General features: G+C 56.1%; 2 protein-coding genes across 5 annotated transcripts in view; both read left to right on the top strand.

Moving 5' to 3' along the window:
- The window catches only part of CARS1 (cysteinyl-tRNA synthetase 1), a 51,037-nt gene extending 43,719 nt beyond the window's left edge, over positions 1–7,318 (top strand). For 2 of the 3 annotated variants that reach the window (XM_045558470.1, XM_045558471.1), the window contains 5 exons: positions 1,971–2,051; positions 3,038–3,105; positions 5,823–5,882; positions 6,377–6,460; positions 6,997–7,318. In XM_045558470.1, the coding sequence (XP_045414426.1) occupies positions 1,971–2,051; positions 3,038–3,105; positions 5,823–5,882; positions 6,377–6,460; positions 6,997–7,131 (428 nt within the window). In that variant the 3' untranslated portion in view covers positions 7,132–7,318. Of the gene's footprint in view, positions 1–1,970; positions 2,052–3,037; positions 3,106–5,822; positions 5,883–6,376; positions 6,461–6,996 lie in introns of those variants that run through there. The other variant, XM_045558472.1, reaches the window with a different exon arrangement.
- An 8,339-nt stretch (positions 7,319–15,657) lies between these two features.
- Positions 15,658–19,072, top strand: part of NAP1L4 (nucleosome assembly protein 1 like 4) — a 44,794-nt gene continuing 41,379 nt past the window's right edge. The window contains exon 1 of one of the 2 annotated variants that reach the window (XM_045558466.1): positions 15,658–15,849. The gene's annotated coding sequence lies outside the window, so the exon portion shown is untranslated. The remainder of the gene's footprint in view (positions 15,850–19,072) is intronic. The other variant, XM_045558468.1, reaches the window with a different exon arrangement.

Here is a 19,072-nt window from a genome sequence, read left to right as displayed (position 1 = left end):
TGCCTGTCCCGGACGTGTTGTGGGTGTGGAACCCTGCACCGTGGGGCCTTTAGTGACTCACTTGTCCCACGCGGCATTGTTTCCGCAGCCTGTCGTGTGCTAGCATGTGTCGGAGCTTTGTTCCTTTTTGGGGCTGAATGGTGTTCCTTTCGTTGTGTGGTGTGTGTAGACCACATCTTGTCGATCCGTTCTGCAGCTGACGGACTCGCGAGCTGTTTCCACCGCTGGCTGCTGTGAGCAGCGCTGCCGCGACCCTGGGTGGACCTGTGTGCATTCCAGCACCTGCTTCAGCTCTCTGGGGCACGTCCCTAGGAGTGGGATTGTGGGGTCACGTGATAATGCTATGTTTCAGTTTTGAAGGAACTGCCAAACGGTTTTCCGTGGGGGCTGGACCATGTATCTGCCCACCAGCAGTTGGCAGGGTTGCAGTTTCTCCACGTCCTCACCAGCGGTGACGTTCTGTTGTTTTTGACCGTAGCCGTCCCATCAGGCATGGAGTGGTGGTGTCTGTGGTTTTGGTTTGCATTTCCCTAGTGGCTAATAACAATGAGCATCTCGTCACGTACTGTTGACTGTGTCATCTCTGGAGAAGTAGCCATTCGAGTCCTTCACCTATTTTTTAATTGGGTGGTTTGTCTTTTTATTGTGAAGTTATAGGAGTTCTTTTTTTTTTTTTTCTTTTTCTGTGAAATGGGGTCTCACTCTGTCACCCAGGCTGGAGTGCAATGGTGTGATGATAGCTCAGTGCAGCTTCAAACTCCTGGGCTCAAGTGATCCTCCTGCCTCAGCCTCCCGAGTAATTGGGACTGTGGCCATGCCAGTACACCTGGCTAATGTTTTTTTTCTATTTTTCCTAGAGACAGAGTCTCGCTATGTTGCCCAGGCTGGTCTCAAACTCCTGGCCTCAAGCCGTCCTCCCATCTGAGCCTCCCAAAGTGCCAGGATTATGGGTGTGAGCCACCGCACCCGATCAGGAGTTCTTTATGTATTCTGGATAGGAGACTCTTACCTAGGCCGGGCGCAGGGACTCGTGCCTGTGATCCCATTTGCCCTGTGGCTCCCCGGCCTCTGTGCACTGTGTCCCCCATATGGGTGCCCAGCGTGGGCAGGGCACAGGAGGACTCAGGCGCCTCCTCTTGCTTTGCTGTGGCCTAACCACTGGGCTGGGTTGGCATCTGAGGTGAGAGACCCTGGCAGCAGCTGTGGGGTCCCCCCAACCTCCAGACCTGGCGCCTGTTCCTGAACACGCTTCGCCCCAGCTGAGCTCTGGCTCGCTCGGGGGCGCTCAGAGACATGGCGGTGCTGGGCTTTCCCCGGCACTGAGCCCCCAAGAGCTCTTGGCCCCACGGGTGTGTGGTGGGTGCTGCTGTGACTCCCCAGGGGGCCAGGCTACAGCTGAGGAGAGAGGAGCCCTTCCAGGACTTCAGGGACGCAGGGTACAGGCCCCGAGTAGGTGTGGCTGCGGGACGTGACCGGCTGCTTCAGAATCACTGTGCCGGGACGGTGGAGGCTCAGGGCTCCTGGACTCCTTCCGGAGTGACCAGGGTGCTTGGGGCAGTTTCTGAGCCCCGTTGTGCAGCAAAAACCTGTTTCCAGGAAACGAGCTCAGGCCCTGGCCCTGGCTCTGGGTGGCCCCGACCTTCCCCTGGGCACCCCGAGACCTGTGTGTCTGGCGTCCTCAGAGAGCCCACCACGGGCGCCGTCCAAGAGCTGCTGCCCGTGTCTGGGCCAAGGGCTCAGATCGGGCTCCAAGGGCTCCTGGGGCGGCTCGGGCCTGTGGTCACACTACGCGCCAGAAGGTCACACTGCGCGCCAGAAGCAGCGCTGCCGGTCTCGGCTCCTGCTGGCCTCCTCGGCCAGTCAGGCTGCCGGCACCCACCCTCCCGAGCGCTGGGGAAGGCACCCGTTCCGGGGGACCTGAGTCCGCCCCGCCCCGTGTGTCTAAAGGAACCGCCTTTCTTTGCCAGCAGTGCCCGAGGTCCTGCAGCTCAGCGACAGCCTGCGCGACGATGTCCTGCCCGAGCTCGGGGTGCGGTTTGAAGACCACGAAGGTGGGTGAGCCCCTCCCTGTGGGCTGTGAAGTGTCAGGGCCCCACTGAGACGGGAGGAGGGAAGACGCACGGGGGAGCCGCGGGGGAGCTCGGGGGCTGGGCCGGGCCCGTGTGCACGATCGTGTGGCGACGAGGAACCCACGGTGGTGCCATCGGGTCTCCCAAGCGTGCCCCACGCTCGCCAGCTGGCAGGGCAGGGGATGCCACACCTCCCAGGGGTTCCGCATGTTCCTTTCCACTCGGACCTGGCTGTCGGCTGCCTGTGTCGCTGCAGGCCACTGGCCACCTTGCCTCATGCCGTGGCAGTCACGGGAACGAGCCCGCGTCCTGCAGATTGTTAGCAAGTTTCACGCTTGTCCTCTGACTTTGTGGAGTTTTTTTCCTAGACTGAAAATTGTTTCTTTATTTTTAATTTTTATGGATACATCATAGTTATACGTACCCGTGGGGTGGTACGTGTGATGTTTTGAAACACGCACCCGCCGTCTGGTCCAGTCAGGGCGATCGGGATGCCCGTCGCCTCAGACACGGGTCTCTGTTCCCCAGTTCTGCTCCTCTAGTCAGTTTGAAACACAGACTAAATTATTGTTAACTGGAGTTGCCGGTCGGTCGTGCCACAAACACTGGCTCCTCCTGCACCTGCCTGCGCATGGGCTGCTGACGGCCCCTCCCTGCCCTCCCGCTCCCCTGCCTGCCTCCGGACGTGGCCGTCAGACCACCTGTCTTGTGTCTGGCTCCTCGCTGGCAGGGCCTTCCCGCCTCACAGCTGCAGGGTCCTCTCCGGCATGGGACTTCACCGCCTCCTTGGAGGATTTAGTGTTTTGTTTTTAATGTTTACCCGTTTGATCCACCTGGAATTAACTTTGCCTTGTGAGCAGCAAGGGAGGCCCGGCCGTGTCTTTCCCTGGTGGGCGGTGCAGGGTGGTCTGGGCGGGGCGGGGTTGGCCCACTGCCCGGCCGCTGCTCACGGTCCGTTTGCCTTTCAGGACTGCCAACCGTGGTCAAACTGGTGGACAGAGACACCTTGCTAAAAGAGAGAGAAGAAAAGAAAAGGGTTAGTAAAATTAAATGACTTGAACTTGACATTTGTTGAAAATGTAAAAACTGTTGGGGTTTTTATAGAGTTTACTTTTAAAGAGTTGATGTTTATACTTTTATTAAAATCACAGTTTTGGTTGGGATTTTAATAAATCTCAGCACTTTGGGAGGCCGAGGCAGGGGGATCTCTTGAGGCCAGTTCAAGACCAGCCTGGGCAACATAGCAAGACCCTGTCTCCCAAAAATGTAAAAATTAGCTGGGCATGGTGGCTCTCACCTGTAGTCCCAGCTACTCCGGAGGCTGAGGCAGGAAGATCACTTGAGCCCAGGAGTTTGAGGTTACAGTGAGCTATGATGACACCACTGCACTCCAGCCTGGACAATAGTGTGAGACCTTGTCTCTTAAAAAAAAAAAAAAAAATTAGATCATACTGGCTTTATGAAAGAAAAAAGAAAAAAATCCCAGTATTTATAAATGTTAGAAAAATTAGATAGGTAACTACTTGACAATTTGGTAATCAAAAAAGAAAAGTGTATCTTGTAATAAATGACTTATTTTTTAAAAAATAATGAAAGCGAAAATTAGTTACCTTTAGCAACTGAAACTGATGACATGTTTAGGTCCTACCCTGGCCTTACCTGGGGTTACCCGTCTGTCTCCTCCACCTCCTCCTCCTCGAGTTCCCTTTAGGCACCTTGGCTTTCAGAGGCTTCCTGACCGCGTGGCAGTAGGAGGTGGGCGGCTGGCACAGGGGCCTGGGCACAGGCAAGTTTGGGGCCAGAGAATGTGCAGCAGGTGGTGGAGAAGCTGTCTCCCACCCCGCCCCCCGGCACTGCCCCCCGTGCTCCAACGCACCCTCCACCTGCCTCCCTCCAGCGTCCCCGGGATCAGGGACAGGCCCTGTGTTCAGGGACCTCGGTGCCCAGTAGGAGAGAAGACAGGAGCTAAACTGTGTGGTGTCAGAAGTGCTGGGCGCAGGGCATGGGGCACCCCCGGGACGCAGGAGCAGAGGTGCCTGGACTCCCGCACTCCATGGGAGGTGGGCCTCGGGGGCTGCTGTCTCTAGGGGTGAGGGGCCCCTGGAGGCCTGAGGGAGGGGAGCACTGTGGAGAGAACCTCTGAGAGGAACTCCAGAAGTTGAGTCAGCGAGGTGGGTTGTGCAGGGTCGGGGCAGGAGTCGCTGCCCAGCCCTGGCCTGGCCCTGCAGTGAGGCCCGGGCGCAGGAGGAGAGCTGGCACCGGGGGCCAGTGTGGGCGGCTGGAGCTGGCAGCGCCCTGGAGGACTGGCCCGCCGGAGCCCCAGGGGGGCTGAGGACAGGTGCAGAGTGGGGTGTGGTCTGCCGGCCGAAAGGAGCCAGGCTAACCCGCAGGGCTTGACACCCTCCCAGGCCCCCCACACGGGCTCACCCAGCCCTGGGCGTGCCCTGGCCCTGCCTCGGGGTGTCCTGGGGCTGGCGTGCAGACGCCCCGTGTGCCACGCTTCCGGCAGAGCGCTCCGCAGGGACAGGTGGCAGGAAGTGCTGTCTTGTGGCTTCCTGTAGTTCTCGTTTCCCAACCAAGGGACTCTCGCCACAAACAAACCACTGCCAGGAGGTGCCCTAGGGCGCAGGGCTGCTGTGGGGGCAGGGGTCACGCGAGCACTGCATTGTCTCGCCTCTCCCTGGAACATTCTCACCAGCACACAAGCCCGTCCCAGCCTGGCTTTAACATGGAAAAGGCAGAACCCTGAGCGTGTCTCTGTGCCCGGCCTCCCCGACCTCGGCCTCCTCCCCTCGGCCGGCTCTGCCCTCCCGCCCGGGCCTCTCAGGAGCTCTGGACCCTGGCGGCCCAGCCCCTTCCGGCTCCAGGCCCTGGTGCCCTCCTGCATCCTCTCCCCAGCTCTGTGTGGGGGGCACTGCCCCCCCCAGGTGACCTCCCGCAGTCCCACAGCTTCTCTGCCTGTCGTGGGTCCTCGGCCCCCAGACTTGCCTGTGCCCAGCTCCTGTGCCAGCTGCCCACCTGCTAGCTGCACTCGCTAGGAGCCTCCGAAAGTCAAGGTGTCTAAAGGGAACTCGTGACTTTCAACTCCCCAAACCTGTTCCTACCTCCTGGCAGTGGGGGGACACTCTTCACGCAGTGGCTCAAGCCAGAAGCTCCTGAGGCAGCCTCAGGCCTCCCTCGCCAGCGCCCAGCCTGCGGGCTCCACCACCCAGCCCAGGCCGGCACCGCCCCCAGGCACCACGGCGCCCTCACCCTGCCCTGAGGCTGCCTGCTGGCTCGGAGCGGGCTCCTGTCTCCTCGCCTGGCCCCCGAGGCTGGCCGCTGTGCCCTGGCACCTGCCAGCCTCTGCCCTCCTCTCCCCACCTGCCTCGGGCCCGTGCTCCTTGCCTGTTCGGGGTCAGCCCTCGTGGTGCTGTCCTTGGTCACCACCCAGTGGAGCCCTTCCCTGGGCCGGGCTTGTCGTCCTGGTCCGTTTCTTCCTGTTAGTCACACCTGGGTCTTTTGATGTTGGTCCTGTCTGTTCACTGCGTCCCCCTTGTATCTAGAGCAGGCCCAGGCACCCATAGGTGCCCACTGAGGGTCCCCAGACGGAAAGGACGGGGGTCCGTGGGCTGCCTGAGCATACGCCGCCCAGCACACGGCTCGCCTCCCCGCCGTGGGGTGGGCTGGCTCAGGGTCCAGCCCCCAGGGAAGGGCTCGTCCTGCTGGGCCCGGTGCAGCCCTGTGTCACCGGGCTCTGTGCTGCTCCCTTAGGTTGAAGAGGAGAAGAGGAAGAAGAAAGAGGAGGCGGCCCGGAGAAAACAAGAGCAAGAAGTAATGCACGTCTGTCTGTTTGGTGGGGCTCTCCCAGGCAGGAGGGGACGCTGACCCTGTGTGACCCCGTGCCCGGCTCTCTGTGCCGCGGTGGGCTCGGCCAGGCACCTGGTGACCCCCACAGGAGGAGCTATGCTCTCTGCTGCCACCACCCGAGGCTGCCCAGGCCCTTCTCACGTGGTGCCCGGGGCAGGCCTGGCACCAGGAAGGCTGTGCCTTTTGGTCACAGGCTCGGGGACAGCAGAACCGACTGCTGCTGTGACTGCTTCTAGTTACCTTCCCTCCATTCCCATAGCTAAAAATCTGATTTAATGTTAAACTCTCCCTCCTGTAAATCCCCACTGCCCTGGCTGCCTCTTCCCCATCTGTTATAGCTCCCTGCACCTGAGGGCTTGTGAGCAAGCTGGGGCTGGAGGTGGGAGCGGATGTCATGGTGTCAAGCATGAAGCTGCCGCGTGCCACTCGGCCGTGACGTGTCATGTGTCATGTTGCAGGTGGCAAAGCTGGCCAGGATGAAGGTTCCCCCCAGCGAGATGTTCTTGTCAGAGAGTGACAAATATTCCAAGTTTGATGAAAACGTAAGGATTGTTTCTCTCTTTCTCAGAGCCTTATTAGACCACATGAAATTGGGGTGGCGAAAATTTGCAACCTGGGGCAAGTGGGTTTTCTGTCTGCAGTAAAATCTCAGGGTAGGCTGAGGTCCTCTGGCACCTGCTTTAGTCCAGGCCTCCTGCCCCGAGAGCCGAGGGCCCCCGGCTCCCAACGGCCCGTCCAGCCTGGGCTGCCGCACCGGGCGCCACCGAGCTCCGGCCCCAGCACTGGGGTCTGGCCGGGCTGAGACGTCACAGCTCAGGGATGGCTCAGCTGGTGGCTCATCATCACGCTGTCTGCAGCCGCGGCCTCCAGACCCTCAGACCTCTGAGACCGTCAGAGCCGAGTCGCGGGGGGCCCTGGGGGGAGCCCTGCCTCCATCAGCTGCCAGAGCCCAGGGGAGAGGGTGTGGCCGCCCGTCCTGCATCGGGCAATGAGCACTTAGACCGAGGAGGGGAGGCCGTGTCCCTGGTCACTTGGTGGCGCAGGGGAGACTGACAGCCCTTGTGCTCTGGCATTGCAGGGTCTTCCCACGCACGACACGGAAGGAAAAGAACTGAGCAAAGGGCAAGCCAAGAAGCTGAAGAAGCTCTACGAAGCTCAAGAGAAGCTGCACAAGGAGTATCTGCAGATGGTTCAGAACGGAAGCTTCCCGTGAGGAGGTGCAGGACTGGCTTTTCTTACTGAGCCGTCGCGGACCGGCGGCTCCTCTGCCTCAGTGCCAACGCCCCAGTGCTCTGATCGTGTTTACATTGTCCACAGGTTCTAGATTAAGAGTTGTGTCCATGTAGGTTCATGTCGTCGGCAGCTCTGAGACACTGACAATAAATTCTTCCACACAGTGAGACCCGTGCCGCCCTCTCTGCCTCGCCCCGCACGCTCAGCACTTGGCGGGCGGCCAGTGGCCGGCCAGGGCCGCTTGGTCAGCAGGTCACCACTTAGGTGCTCGGGTCAGTTGAGCCACGTCAGCCAGCCTCGGACTTTGTCCCCCATGCCGATGGCTATCGGCTAATCTCTGGTGTGTGGGCACATTTGGAGGTATTTGAGTAGGAAAAGACAGGCTCAGACTGGCAGAAGCCACTGAGCCCCGGACAAAGGCTGCTCAGTCTGCCCGGGGCCTGATGAGTGAGCACACCGCGGGCTGCCCGGGGCCGGGCACGTTGGGGCAGTGGCACAGTGGGAGGCTCAGCAGGTGGCCCTGAGCTGCCAGGACTGGAGATGGCAAGTCCAGGACCTGCACGGCCGACCTGACAGCTGAAACTGGGGGGAGGGGTATTTCAGCAGGGGGCCGTTTGTCCCCAGGGCCCAGCGTTGGGGAGTGCCTCTGCCACCGTGCCCACGCACCCGCACTCTCTGGACTGGGAATCGACACCCAGACGTGGACGTGCCTCACTGTCCCTGACTGAGGAGAGCGTGAGCAGAAGCCAGTGCCAAGCCAGATCCATCCGGACAAGAGACAGTCACTGGTGCTGGGATGGCAGGTGGGGCACCCCATCCAGTGCTCGTGGAGGACGGCCGTGACCCCTGCGTAGGAGTGCGGTGTGTCTGCCTGCAGGGGTGCAGGAAGCTGTCCTGAAAGCACAGCACGGTGCCTGTCTGGAACGCCGCGTGCGTGTGCGGCTTGCTGCAGCCGCCTGCGGCATCGCCAGGGTCGGAGCCGGCCTGTCTGCGTCCGCGGGAGCAGCTCACGAGCACCCACTCCGTCTCACAGGGAGCACTGGCTGTGACTCAGTGAGGACAGGCTGGGGTGTGTTGACATGTCTGACTTTTGGACCTTGTCAATGTTTTACATACCAAAAAAAAAAAAGCAAGTAAAAAAAAGGTCTCCAAAGCAAAGTGAAACCAACCTGTTCCAGTTATCGGTTGCCACGGAACAAATCCCTCCAGAAGTCCACAGCTGAACAGGATGGCACTCATCTCACCGACTCTCATGGCCCTGGGTGGACCAGGCTCAGCTGACCGGTTCCCGGTCAGGGTTCCTCCCGAGACTGCAGGCAGACAGGACCACGTGAAGGCTGGTGCCTGGGTCCCGGGCTGGGGCTGCCGGGGCCCCACATATCTCTAAGTGGTCTCTCAGCTTGGTGGCTCCAGTGTGGCTGCATTTCTCTCCAAGGGTTCGAATCCTGAGAGAGGGAAGGAGCTCTGTGTCTTTTTAGATTCTAACCTTGGAGGTCGCAGCCTGACTTCCACAAAGCCCCACTCACGTCCAAGGGGAGGGGTACAAGCACCACCCCAGCACGGCCAGGTTCCGGAAGAGTATGAAGTGCTGCCCCTATTTCAGAAACTATCATCTGCCACAAAACCATAAATGAAACTCAGAAAAAAGGACAACTTCAGCTGGTCTGAGAATTGCCGACTTGTGCTACAGCTCTAGTGGGGCATCTTCTAAGGGCAAAAAACAGAGAGAAGTCAAACAATTAGTTTTGTTGTTAGTAGTGATATTGGCACTGTTATTTTCAAACAGTATATTTCAAGACAAAGCAAATAAGAACACGGTTGTCAACAACCAAAGTTTTTTGTTCTTTGTTTTTTTGTTTTTTAAGAGACACAGTCTCACTCTATCACCCGGGCTAGAGTGCCGTGGCATCAGCCTACTCACAGCAGCCTCAAACTCCTGGGCTCCAGCGATCCTCCTGCCTCAGCCTCCCGAGTAGCTGTGGCTACAGGTGTGCACCACCAAGCCTGGCACATTTTTAATGAAGAAGAAAAAATACAAATATAATATCAAAGAAGTTAAGGAAAGTCACCATAGTGTTAATTATGAATTGGAAAGTGCAATATGAAGTAATTTAAAAAACAGATTGTTTCCTGGCTGTGTGGACCGGACGGTGCAGGAGCAAGGCAGGCGGGTTGCAGGGAGCGCCCTGGCGCCCAGGCGAAAAGCCACGCCTGCCCTGGAGCAGAAGTAGGAGAGCCCAGGCCCTTCTGTGCCCAAAAAGGGAGGCTTCTGACAGCAAAGAGAGTGATGTCAGAGGGACACAGGACGTGTAGCGACCTGCTGTGACGACCCAGCAGCTGGTGGGTGTCAAGGGCATTCTCCTGAGTGGAAACGCCACCCTCAAAAGCTCACTTACTGTGTAATTCCTCGAAGACGACATTCTCAAATTCCAAATTTTAGGGACAGAGAACAGGTGGTCAGTGCCCAGGGTTAGGGGTGGGGCTGGGGTGACTGCACAGGGGCAGCAGGGGGTCTTTGTGGTGGGGGGACACTTCTGTGTCCTCACTGCAGTGGTGACCAGCGAGTCACCACACACGCACTCCTGCCACACAGGTGCGCCCATTGGGAACCTGGGTGAAGGGCTCACAGGACCTCCCAATACTGCTTTTGCAACTTCCTGGGAATCTAAATTATTAATATTTTGAAATAAAAAGCCGTTAGGAGCTCCTAGTGGCCAAGTCTGGGACAATCTGAGCATTGAAAGAAAGGAATGATTAAAACCTAGGCATCTATACTATCAGAAACAGAAAGCCAAAAAATACTAATCTGTCACCACTGAAGGCGGCTGCTCCGTCAGCTCCTTTCTCTGCAGACTTGCTCCTCAGTGACAGACGTGAGTGTTTCTCCTCCTGCCCCAGATCTCCGGGCAGCTGCCCAGCCCCCTCCGGATGCCCCGGGGAGCCGCGGCTTCCTGCCCTGCACTCTCCTGCCCTCAAGCCGCAGCAGCACAAGATGGGGTGGAAAATGTTCTTAACTTGTGTATTAATATTAATTTGCCAATAAAAAGTGTCTTTTGTGTGCACAAAAGCTCTGTTCAGCTTTAAGAGCCAAATTTAGGTCTTCCTACCAATCTGGTATTTTACTGTAAAAACATCTCATTTATTATTTAAAAATCACATAACAGAAAATTAGTAATATAAAACAGAAGCTGAGAGGCCCCGTGCCCCACCCTGAAGGAGCGCCCTGTGAGAATTGGGGGCACAGTCTCCTCCCTTCTGAGGGTGGGGCTCAGAAATCCGCTCCTGGCCGTGCCCCCCTCTTCTGCAGGGAATGACTGGACGTTTGCTGACACCCGTGTCCTGTGAGACCCGTCTCGCCCCCATCTGAGCCACTGCCTGCTGAGGAGGATTTCGGGTGTTTCTGAGGCCCAGTGCTCCGGCTGGGGGCATTTGGAGAGTAGCATCTTGCAGGCAAAGGGCACAGTCCCCTCCAGGGCCAGGAGCCACCTAGCCAGGGGGCTGCGTGGGGTCCTCTGTTTCCTCCCCTGTAGAATGGGGACAGTGATCTCTACCTGCCGCCACCACCAGGCCAAGGTGTGGACATTGTAAGTGGCGCCCAGGCAATGGCACAACTCAGCAAGTGCCAGGCTCATCCCAGGCACTGGTGAGGCGCAGGAGAAAGACACAGTATCTGTCTGCAGCTGGCTCAGGCAGAGGCACCCCCCCCCCGGAGGGGACCCTGAGCTCCTGGTGGCTGGGGGCAGAGGAGACAGAGGGGCTGTTGACAGGTGCATACAGGTCAGAGGCCAGGAGGACCCTGGGGGATGAATCTCTCGTATTGCTGAGCCCCAGTAGCCCTCAGCCCAGGTAGCACTGTGGCATCATCTGGGGACTTTTAAACCGGTGCCCACCCGCCTGTCCCCTAGTCTGATTCCCTGGTGGGCAGTGGGGAGCTCCAGAAGGATGCCTGGTAGCAGGGCGGCTGCTCAGAGCTCCTGGGCGCGCTGGGGGGCAGAGGGTGGGACCCTGCTGGCAGCGAGACTGCTGTGACGACAGCTGTGCTCCTGGAGAGCCGGCCTTCCTGCCAGAGGAGCCCGGCCCACGGCAGCCCCGCGGGCTGGTGCTTCTGCCCGGGTAGCGGTTAATCAGAAAGGATTCTGCCCATAGTGTAACGAAGACACCCGATACAAGGCTTTGGCATCACAAAAGCCTGGCCTTTGTCCAGGGGGACAGGGACAGTGAGTAGGCCTCTCAGAATTCAAGCGTCTTTAGCGGGGAGCTAAAACTTCAGGGAGAAGCTGGCAGCCTGTTCCCGCCTTCCTGCTGGGTTAGCAATGGAAGCCACCCTCGGGGCTTGGTCCAGGCCAGCTCCCTCAGATATAAGGACCCAGGATGCCGGAACCACCTTTGAAAGCTGAGGTGAGACGGGAACACACTGTCCCCGTGAGGCCGAGGGGTGCCACTGGGGTGGGCGTCTCGCTCCAGGTCCCTGGGGACTGCACCAGGGCCTGCCAGGGCCCTGAGTGGGAGGTGGGCAGTGGAAGATCTGCCCCCAACTCTGGGCCCCAGCACGGCTCGGAGCACCGGTGTGGAGTGCCCAGGGACTCTAGGCCACCTCGAGCAGTTGCCCATTGGAAAGCACAGGGAGGCCCCCCCACGGGACAGGTGGCTAGCACATTCCAGGACAGAGGACGTACTGGATTGAATAGTGTCCCCCCAAAAGCATGTCCACCTGGGACCTGTGCAGGTGACCTTATTTGGAAATGGGGTCTTTGCAGATGTAGTTACGTGAACACAAGGTCACCCTGGAGTGAGGTGGTCCCTAAATCCAATATGACTGACGTCTTTACAGGAGGAAGAGAGACACAGAGATCCAGACACACAGGGAAGGCCAGGTGACCACGGAGGCAGAGACTGGGACAATGTGGCCACATGCCAGGGAACGCTGGGGCCCCAGAAGCTGCAGGGGTAAGAAAGAACTCTCCGGAGAGCCCTCGCAGGGAGCAGGGCCCCACGCACCCCACGATTTCTGACTTCTGGCCTCAGAACTTGAGAGAATGAATTGCTGCAGCTTCCAGCCCCCAGGAAGCAGAGGCACTGGTTCTCCCGCCTTTGTTCTCTGCAACAGAAAAGCGCATTTGATACAACTTAGTGCTTTATTTAAATAAATTCAGTCAAGGTATGATGGAGAACAGAAAATACAGGGACAGTGCAGGCAAGTGAGGAACGTTACTTAATTTCATAACAGACATTTAATTTCACAGTCAGACATTTTGCAGGTCTCAAAGGGCCACTCAGCAGAAGGCCAACTCCCCGGGGTTCTTATTCCCATTTCTGCTGGAGAATTCCAGACCCAGCAAGCCCAGGATCCGAGGCAGGGCCAGGTCCCGATAGAGAATGCTTCAGCCAGTGTGGGCGCCCCGCCTGCCACTCCCACCTGCCAGTGGGACCCTTGGGGGGTGGCAGCCTCCCCCCGGGAATCGCCTGCTCCCAGCCCCAATCTCTGCCACACAAGCGACTGCCAGTGGCACCTGCTAGCACTATCTTTGGGGACCCCAGCCACCCTGAGCTATTTGTAGGTCCTGGCCGCCCAGCCTCTGCACATGCCCACCTGCTAGCCACTCCTGCTGGTCCCGGGTCACAGCTAGCAGCGGTCCCTAACCTTTTTGGCACCAGGGACAGCAGGAGGCAGAGCTCAGGAGGAGGCAGTGGGAACGATGGGGAGCAGCTGTAAATACAGATGAAGCTTCACCTGCCGTGCGCCCCCCACCATTTCCTAAGTTTCATGGAGGACAATTTTTCTATGGATGGCATCGGGGGGGGGGGTGTGGCTGAGCTCTGTGGCCCAGTCCACAGCCTGGGAATTGGGGACTGCAGAGCTAGAGCACCACTTCCTCCCGGAAGCTCATCTGGTGCTCTCCCTTCTGATGGGGGGCAGGGCAGGAGGTGGGGAGAGACACAAGAGCCATCAGTGAGCCAGTGCCGTGATGGAAGGAAAGAGAGGAAGGTGACTGTCCACTGGGACCCAAATGACAGGAGGGAGCTGATGAGGGCAGAGAGGACATTCACAGCCCTCAAGAAGGGGCCTTTGTCCAAACCCTTGAGAGCCCCAAATGGGCAGGCTGGGGGTCTGGACAACTGCAGGTGGGGACAGGTGGATTCTGCCATCCCAGGCCTGGCTGGCTTTCTCCAGGTGGCGTCCAGCTGCAAGCTGATGCCTCCTCAGCCTTGGGCTCAGTGTGCAGGCCCTGGGGTTGCTGCTCCCAGATGCAGGGGCCCACCTGGGAGGGTGATTCATCCCGAACACAGGGCCTGTGGGGGACCAGTGTCACCTGGGGGGGCACAATGCAGGCTGAGCCACTGAGCAGGGATTAAAAGGAAGCGCTGGACTCCAGCTCCGAACCCAGGAAGTCCTTGGACAATTAGTATCCTTCCCTTCTGCCCACCCTCTGCACACACAGGTGGCAGGTGACAAGACAGCCATGCGTGCATCAAGCTGACCTGTTACCCAGTGTTGTTCTGACCTTCCACAAAGTCCTGTGAAGTGGGTACTATTATACAAATGCCATTTGACAAGTGGGGAAACAGAGGCACAGGCCCTTGCCTAAGGTTAACCAGCTAGAATTTGGCCTCTGGGGTCTCACCCAGGAATCTCTGCCCTACTTTATACATGGCCAGCTGGCTGTGGCTTCCAAAAGTTATGTTCAAGTCCTCCCTGGTGCCTGTGCATGTGACATTTGGAAATAAGATGGAAATAGGGTCTTTGTAGATACAATCATGTTAAGATGAAGTCATTAGGATGGGCCCTAATCCAGTGACTGGAGTCCTTGTATTACATAAAGAGGAGACAACCCAGCCTGGGCAACAGTGAGACCCAACTCTACAAAAAAGAATTAGCTGGGCATGGTGGCTTGCGCTAGCCAGTTCCAGCTACTCAGGAGGCTGAAGAAGGAGGATCCCGTGAGCCCAGGAGTTTAAGGAGACAGTGAGCTGTGATCATCGAGCCACTGTACTCCAGCCTGAGTAACAGAGAGCTTGTCTCTAAAAATAAATAAAAACAAAAAGAGGCCGGGCGCGGTGACTCACGCCTGTAATCTTAGCAATCTGGGAGGCCAAGGCGGGTGGATCGTCAAGGTCGGGAGTTTGAGACCGGCCTGAGCAAGAGCGAGATCCCGTCTCTACTAAAAATAGAAAGAAATTATCTGGCCAACTAAAAATATGTATAGAAAAAATTAGCCGGGCATGGTGGCGCATGCCTGTAGTCCCAGCTACTCGGGAGGCTGAGGCAGTAGGATCGCTTAAGCCCAGGAGTTTGAGGTTGCTGTGAGCTAGGCTGACGCCACGGCACTCACTCTAGCCTGAGCAACAAAGTGAGACTCTGTCTCAAAAAAAAAAAAAAAAAAATACACAAAAAGAGAAGACACAGAGACACACAAAAAGAAACGCCATGTGAAGACAGAAGCAGAGATTGGAATGGTGTAGGCCCAAGCCAAGGAACGCCTGGAGCCACCAGAAGCTGGGAGGGATCCTCCCCTGGAGCTTTTCAGAGGGAGCCTGGGCCTGCCGACACCTTCTAGCCTCCAGAACTGTGAAGAATGCATTTCTGGTTTTTCAGCCACCCAGTTTGGGATGCCCTGGGGTACTCAGCCACCGGAAACTAATGCAGCAATTTCAGCACCATCACAGGTGGTAAGGCTTTGGGTAGATGTCACCCCCATTCCCAGGAATCACTGAAGCCACCCTAGGGAAAGATGCCACAACAGTCAATTCCACCTCCAGCAGGTGCCCCAAGGACCAGGCCCACCCAGCTCCCCTCTGGGCTGCACCCACGGAGATGCCGCCCACAACCAGCCCCAACACCCAGGCACAGCCAGACTCAATGACTGCAAATACACTTAGACTTTATTAAATAGGAGGAGAGACCCTCAAACTTGAAAATGCTCGGATTCTTTTCTTTTGTAGTTTATGCCCCCCTCCCAAAAGCAAAGTGTGGTCATTACAGACAAGTCAGAAGACCTCAATAAGGAAACTAGGGAATTGAGAGGTCACACACGCTCTCCTAAAGCAGATGGCCGTGGGGGCTGCGTCCGGCCACGTGAGAGTCACCCCGGGGTCTGTAGCCCCCCTATGTCCTTAACTCCTCCACCACGAGCCTTTCGATGGTTTCACACTTATCCCCGTGCAAGCTGCATAGAACAGGAGCAGAATACTCTGCCAAAAAATTACGTATATAAAATGTTTCCAGTAGTCTCACCCAAGGAAAAGGGGCCGTTTCTTAAAAAGGGCACAAAAATCATAAAGACCCACAGCAACACTGCCGAGCTCGGAAACGACCCCGAGGCCGGGGTGTCACTTCCCACCACGCTGCGGGTGCCCCGGCCGGCGCCCGCCTGCCCACCCGGCCCCGAGGAGGCAGCCCCCGCGCTGGGAGGCCCCGGCCCTGGCAGGAGCGCCCGAGCGGGTCAGTCAAGGAGGTGCAGCCGCGCACGCCGGCGGCGCCACGGTCTCCGTCGGCGTACGCGGCCTCTGATTGGTCGCCGCTCACGGCGGGGAGGCGCAGGTGACTTGCGCCGAGCTCGCCCAACCGTAGCCAGCCTTGCTCGCGGAGGGAGGAGCCAGGACGCTCGGCCAATAGGAGGCGGTATTGTTGGCGGCCACGGCGGCGCAGCCCCGAACCGAGCGAAGCCACGGTCGCAGCCACTGCCGCAGGAGGAGTGAGGTACGGGGCTGCGGGCGCTCGGCCGGTAACGGCGCGCTGGGGCGGGCGGCCGGGGCCGGGGCGGCGGGAGGGCCGCGGGGCTGGGGTCCCGGCGGGGGGCGCGGCGGCCGCCATCTCGGGCGGCTGCAGGCCCGCGGGCGGCCGGACAGGGGCGGGGCCGCGTCCTAGTGGGCCCGGGCGGCCGCGGCGGCGGGCCCGCGGGCCGGGGCGCGGGCCGGGCGGGCCGGGCGTCCTCCCGCCGGCCCTGAAGGTCAGGGCGCTTTGTTGTGCGCCGCGGGCCGCTGCGGACCCGGGGCGGGGCGGGCGGGCGGGCCTGCAGGGCGTCGGCCCGCGGAGAAGGTGAGGACGGCGGGCGGCCGAGGCGGGACGGGCCCTGCTGCGCTCAAATCTCCCGCTGGCCGCCGCCGGCCCACGTGCTGTGACTCGGGGGCGAGGCCCGGGAGCTTGAGCCCGGCGGTTGCCTGGCGAGACGGGCCGAGGCTCCTCGTTCGTAAGGAGGACGCGGCCCGGGACCTTTTCGCGTTCGGAACTTGAATTTTCTGTGGGGCGTTCGTCATCGTGAGCCCTTCGGTTTGGGCAAACTTAACTGTGGGGTTTTATTTCTAAAAGTCGTGTGGCCGTTGGCGTTTTTGACAGGGAAAAAAGATCTTTTTGGTGTTTCTTGCCTGTTGTTGGGAGCGAGTGAGAGCAAGGTGCCGGCCGCACGGGCTTCCCGTGGAAGAGGACTGGGCTTAAGTGGCCTCAGACTAGGGTGCTGGGGGGACTTGGTTTACCCCGGTCAGGGTGGGCATCAGGTCTGCTTTACTATTTAAAACCATCTTTCAAAAAAGAAAGGTAAACTCTTAAAAAGAATTTAGTAATCTGTCCACATTATGGAGGGGGAAGTCCCGTGCATTCCATGCAGTTCAGAGATGGTGAGAGAAGTTACATTTGTATATCTTTTATATTTTTGCCTGCTGAGCCTGCTTTTTTTAATCCCTCCCTTTTCTGAGTGCTCTGTGTTCCTCCCAGCAAAGGATGCCCTGTCACGATAAGAGTGTCCGCCGTCCGCAGTACTCCGTCTAAGCCTGATTGGGGTGGGAGTGGCAGACCAGTAATGCGGAGTCTAACCTTGGAGACTCGAGGCTCCTGATGTGTCAGGCCGCCTGTCCGGGTGATAGCAAGAAGGTCCACCATTTCTTCACGTTCTCAGAGGAATCCTTGGGACGCCTTAGTCCCTTCACATACCCACTCTGTTTTCTCTTGTAGTAATCCCTGCTCCATCTTCCTGCATTTAGGTATGTGGTATAAAAATTGACATGTGAAGAATCTCTTTAAAAGTGTACAAGCATGTAGGTTAGGTTGCTGGACCTAAAACTTAAGTGTTTTTATACTGCCTTCCTGCAATAGTAACTATACCTGTAAGTGACTAGTATCTGCTTGCTGCACACCAGGGGTTCCTTTCAACCTCTTTGCACGTATTAACTCACTTCATAGTCTGATGACCTGTGAAATAGATCCTGTTGTTTTTCCATTTAACTCCTCAGGAAACTGAGGCCCTGGGAAGTTAAGTATAATGGCTTATTCAAGGTGACAAAGCTTGGATTAAAACCCAAATCTGTGCAGTTTTAATCTTGCTCAGATTTACTGTTTCCAGAGAAGGAATGAGAAGTATTAATGAAAAATTACGTTTTCGTCATTGCACTAAGCTTAACTAAACTCAGTTTATGAGGATTTGAGCTGGTTGGTTTTTTTCCATCTCAAAATTCTGTTATTCCACAGAATGCCAGATGCTTCCCCTAGTAGAATCTTCAGATTATTTTAGACTGGGATGAGCAATTGCTGGTGGAATAAGTAATACACAAATATCAGATGAACGGAAGGGTGACGATAGACTTGGGATATATTCCAAAGATTAAATGAATGACTAAAGAAGAGGGAGATGATTTAAACATTAGTTATTTACTAGTAGTTCATTTGTTGAGGTATAGTTGGCAGGAAAAAGAAGCCCATAAAATGAATTTTCTCAGTTTACTAGCTGCTTCCTCACTTGTGGTCCAAGTAAAAGTTTTTCTTTGATCTCGAAGGTAAATAACCATATTCAGAGATTTGGAAGGATCAATTGAATAAGACCTTTTTGGTCAGTAAATATACTGATGTGAAACTTAATTTTTATAGAGCAATAGTCAACAAAAGGGACTTATTTTATTGATGAAACAGATACAGAAATTATAACCTTTTTAAGTTTACTTAGAGATTTTTTTGATCTCCATGTTGCCCAGGCTGGTCTTGAACTCCAGGGCTCGAGCAATCTTCCCATCTCAGTCTCCCCAGTAGCTGGGATTACAGGCACCCACCACTGCTGTGCCCGGTTTAGATATTTTGACTACAATTTTAAGACACCTTGTGGTGTGATTTTTATGAACCATGTTAACACTTTATTGCTGTCTTAAATAGCTGTTACTGTACATACATTTGCAGTCTCCCCCCCCAGCAGTGTTATTGATTCAGAGTATCTGCAATTATTTGTGCCCTTGTGTAATAACATTTAAACACTTACTTTGTGAATTTTGTGGTATGAGCTTTGAATCATGTACTGTTTTTCAAAATGAATATGAGTAGTAATTGGTTGAATGCTTTGCAATAGCAAAGAAATGATTTTATCATTTTCATGTTTGATAACCTTGGTAAACTGAATTCTAAAAAGGCTACATATATTTTGGGATATTGTCCTCAAAATGTACTAGGCATTGTATTTTGTGAATTAGCCATTTCAATTATCAGACCCCTCTGTGGAATTTTGAGTTTAGAAGTTTTAACCTGTATGAGATAGTTCATGTTTTTATAGAGATTAAGTACTTAGTGATGGGATGCGTTCATTACCACTTCACAGTCTGAATTGGTACTTGAATCTTAAACTAATACGTTTCCATTAACCTGTCAGGTTTTTAGTAGCCTCTTGTTATTGAGAACATATTAATTCCTTGAGTTAGCCATTCCCATCTAAGTGTTGAGATTGAAATCTTGTTTCCATTTTTATTCTTTTGAGCAGTTGGTACTCTCTAGCATGAGGAGGAGGTGACTTCAGATATATAAGTGTACATAGTGGCACAATGGGGTTCAAAATTACTTCAGAGGTGCATTTCTTCCTTTTGTCATCTGCAGTTTAAAATCTGTTGTGATAAGCTTATGTTGTAATTCCAAAAATTTTGCCAGAGAACCTAAGGTTTTTGGTTTGTTTTAG

This window comes from Lemur catta, chromosome 7 (assembly GCF_020740605.2).
Source record: "Lemur catta isolate mLemCat1 chromosome 7, mLemCat1.pri, whole genome shotgun sequence".
NCBI classification, from domain to species: Eukaryota; Metazoa; Chordata; class Mammalia; order Primates; family Lemuridae; genus Lemur; species Lemur catta.
This window is presented reverse-complemented; position numbering and strand designations above follow the sequence as displayed.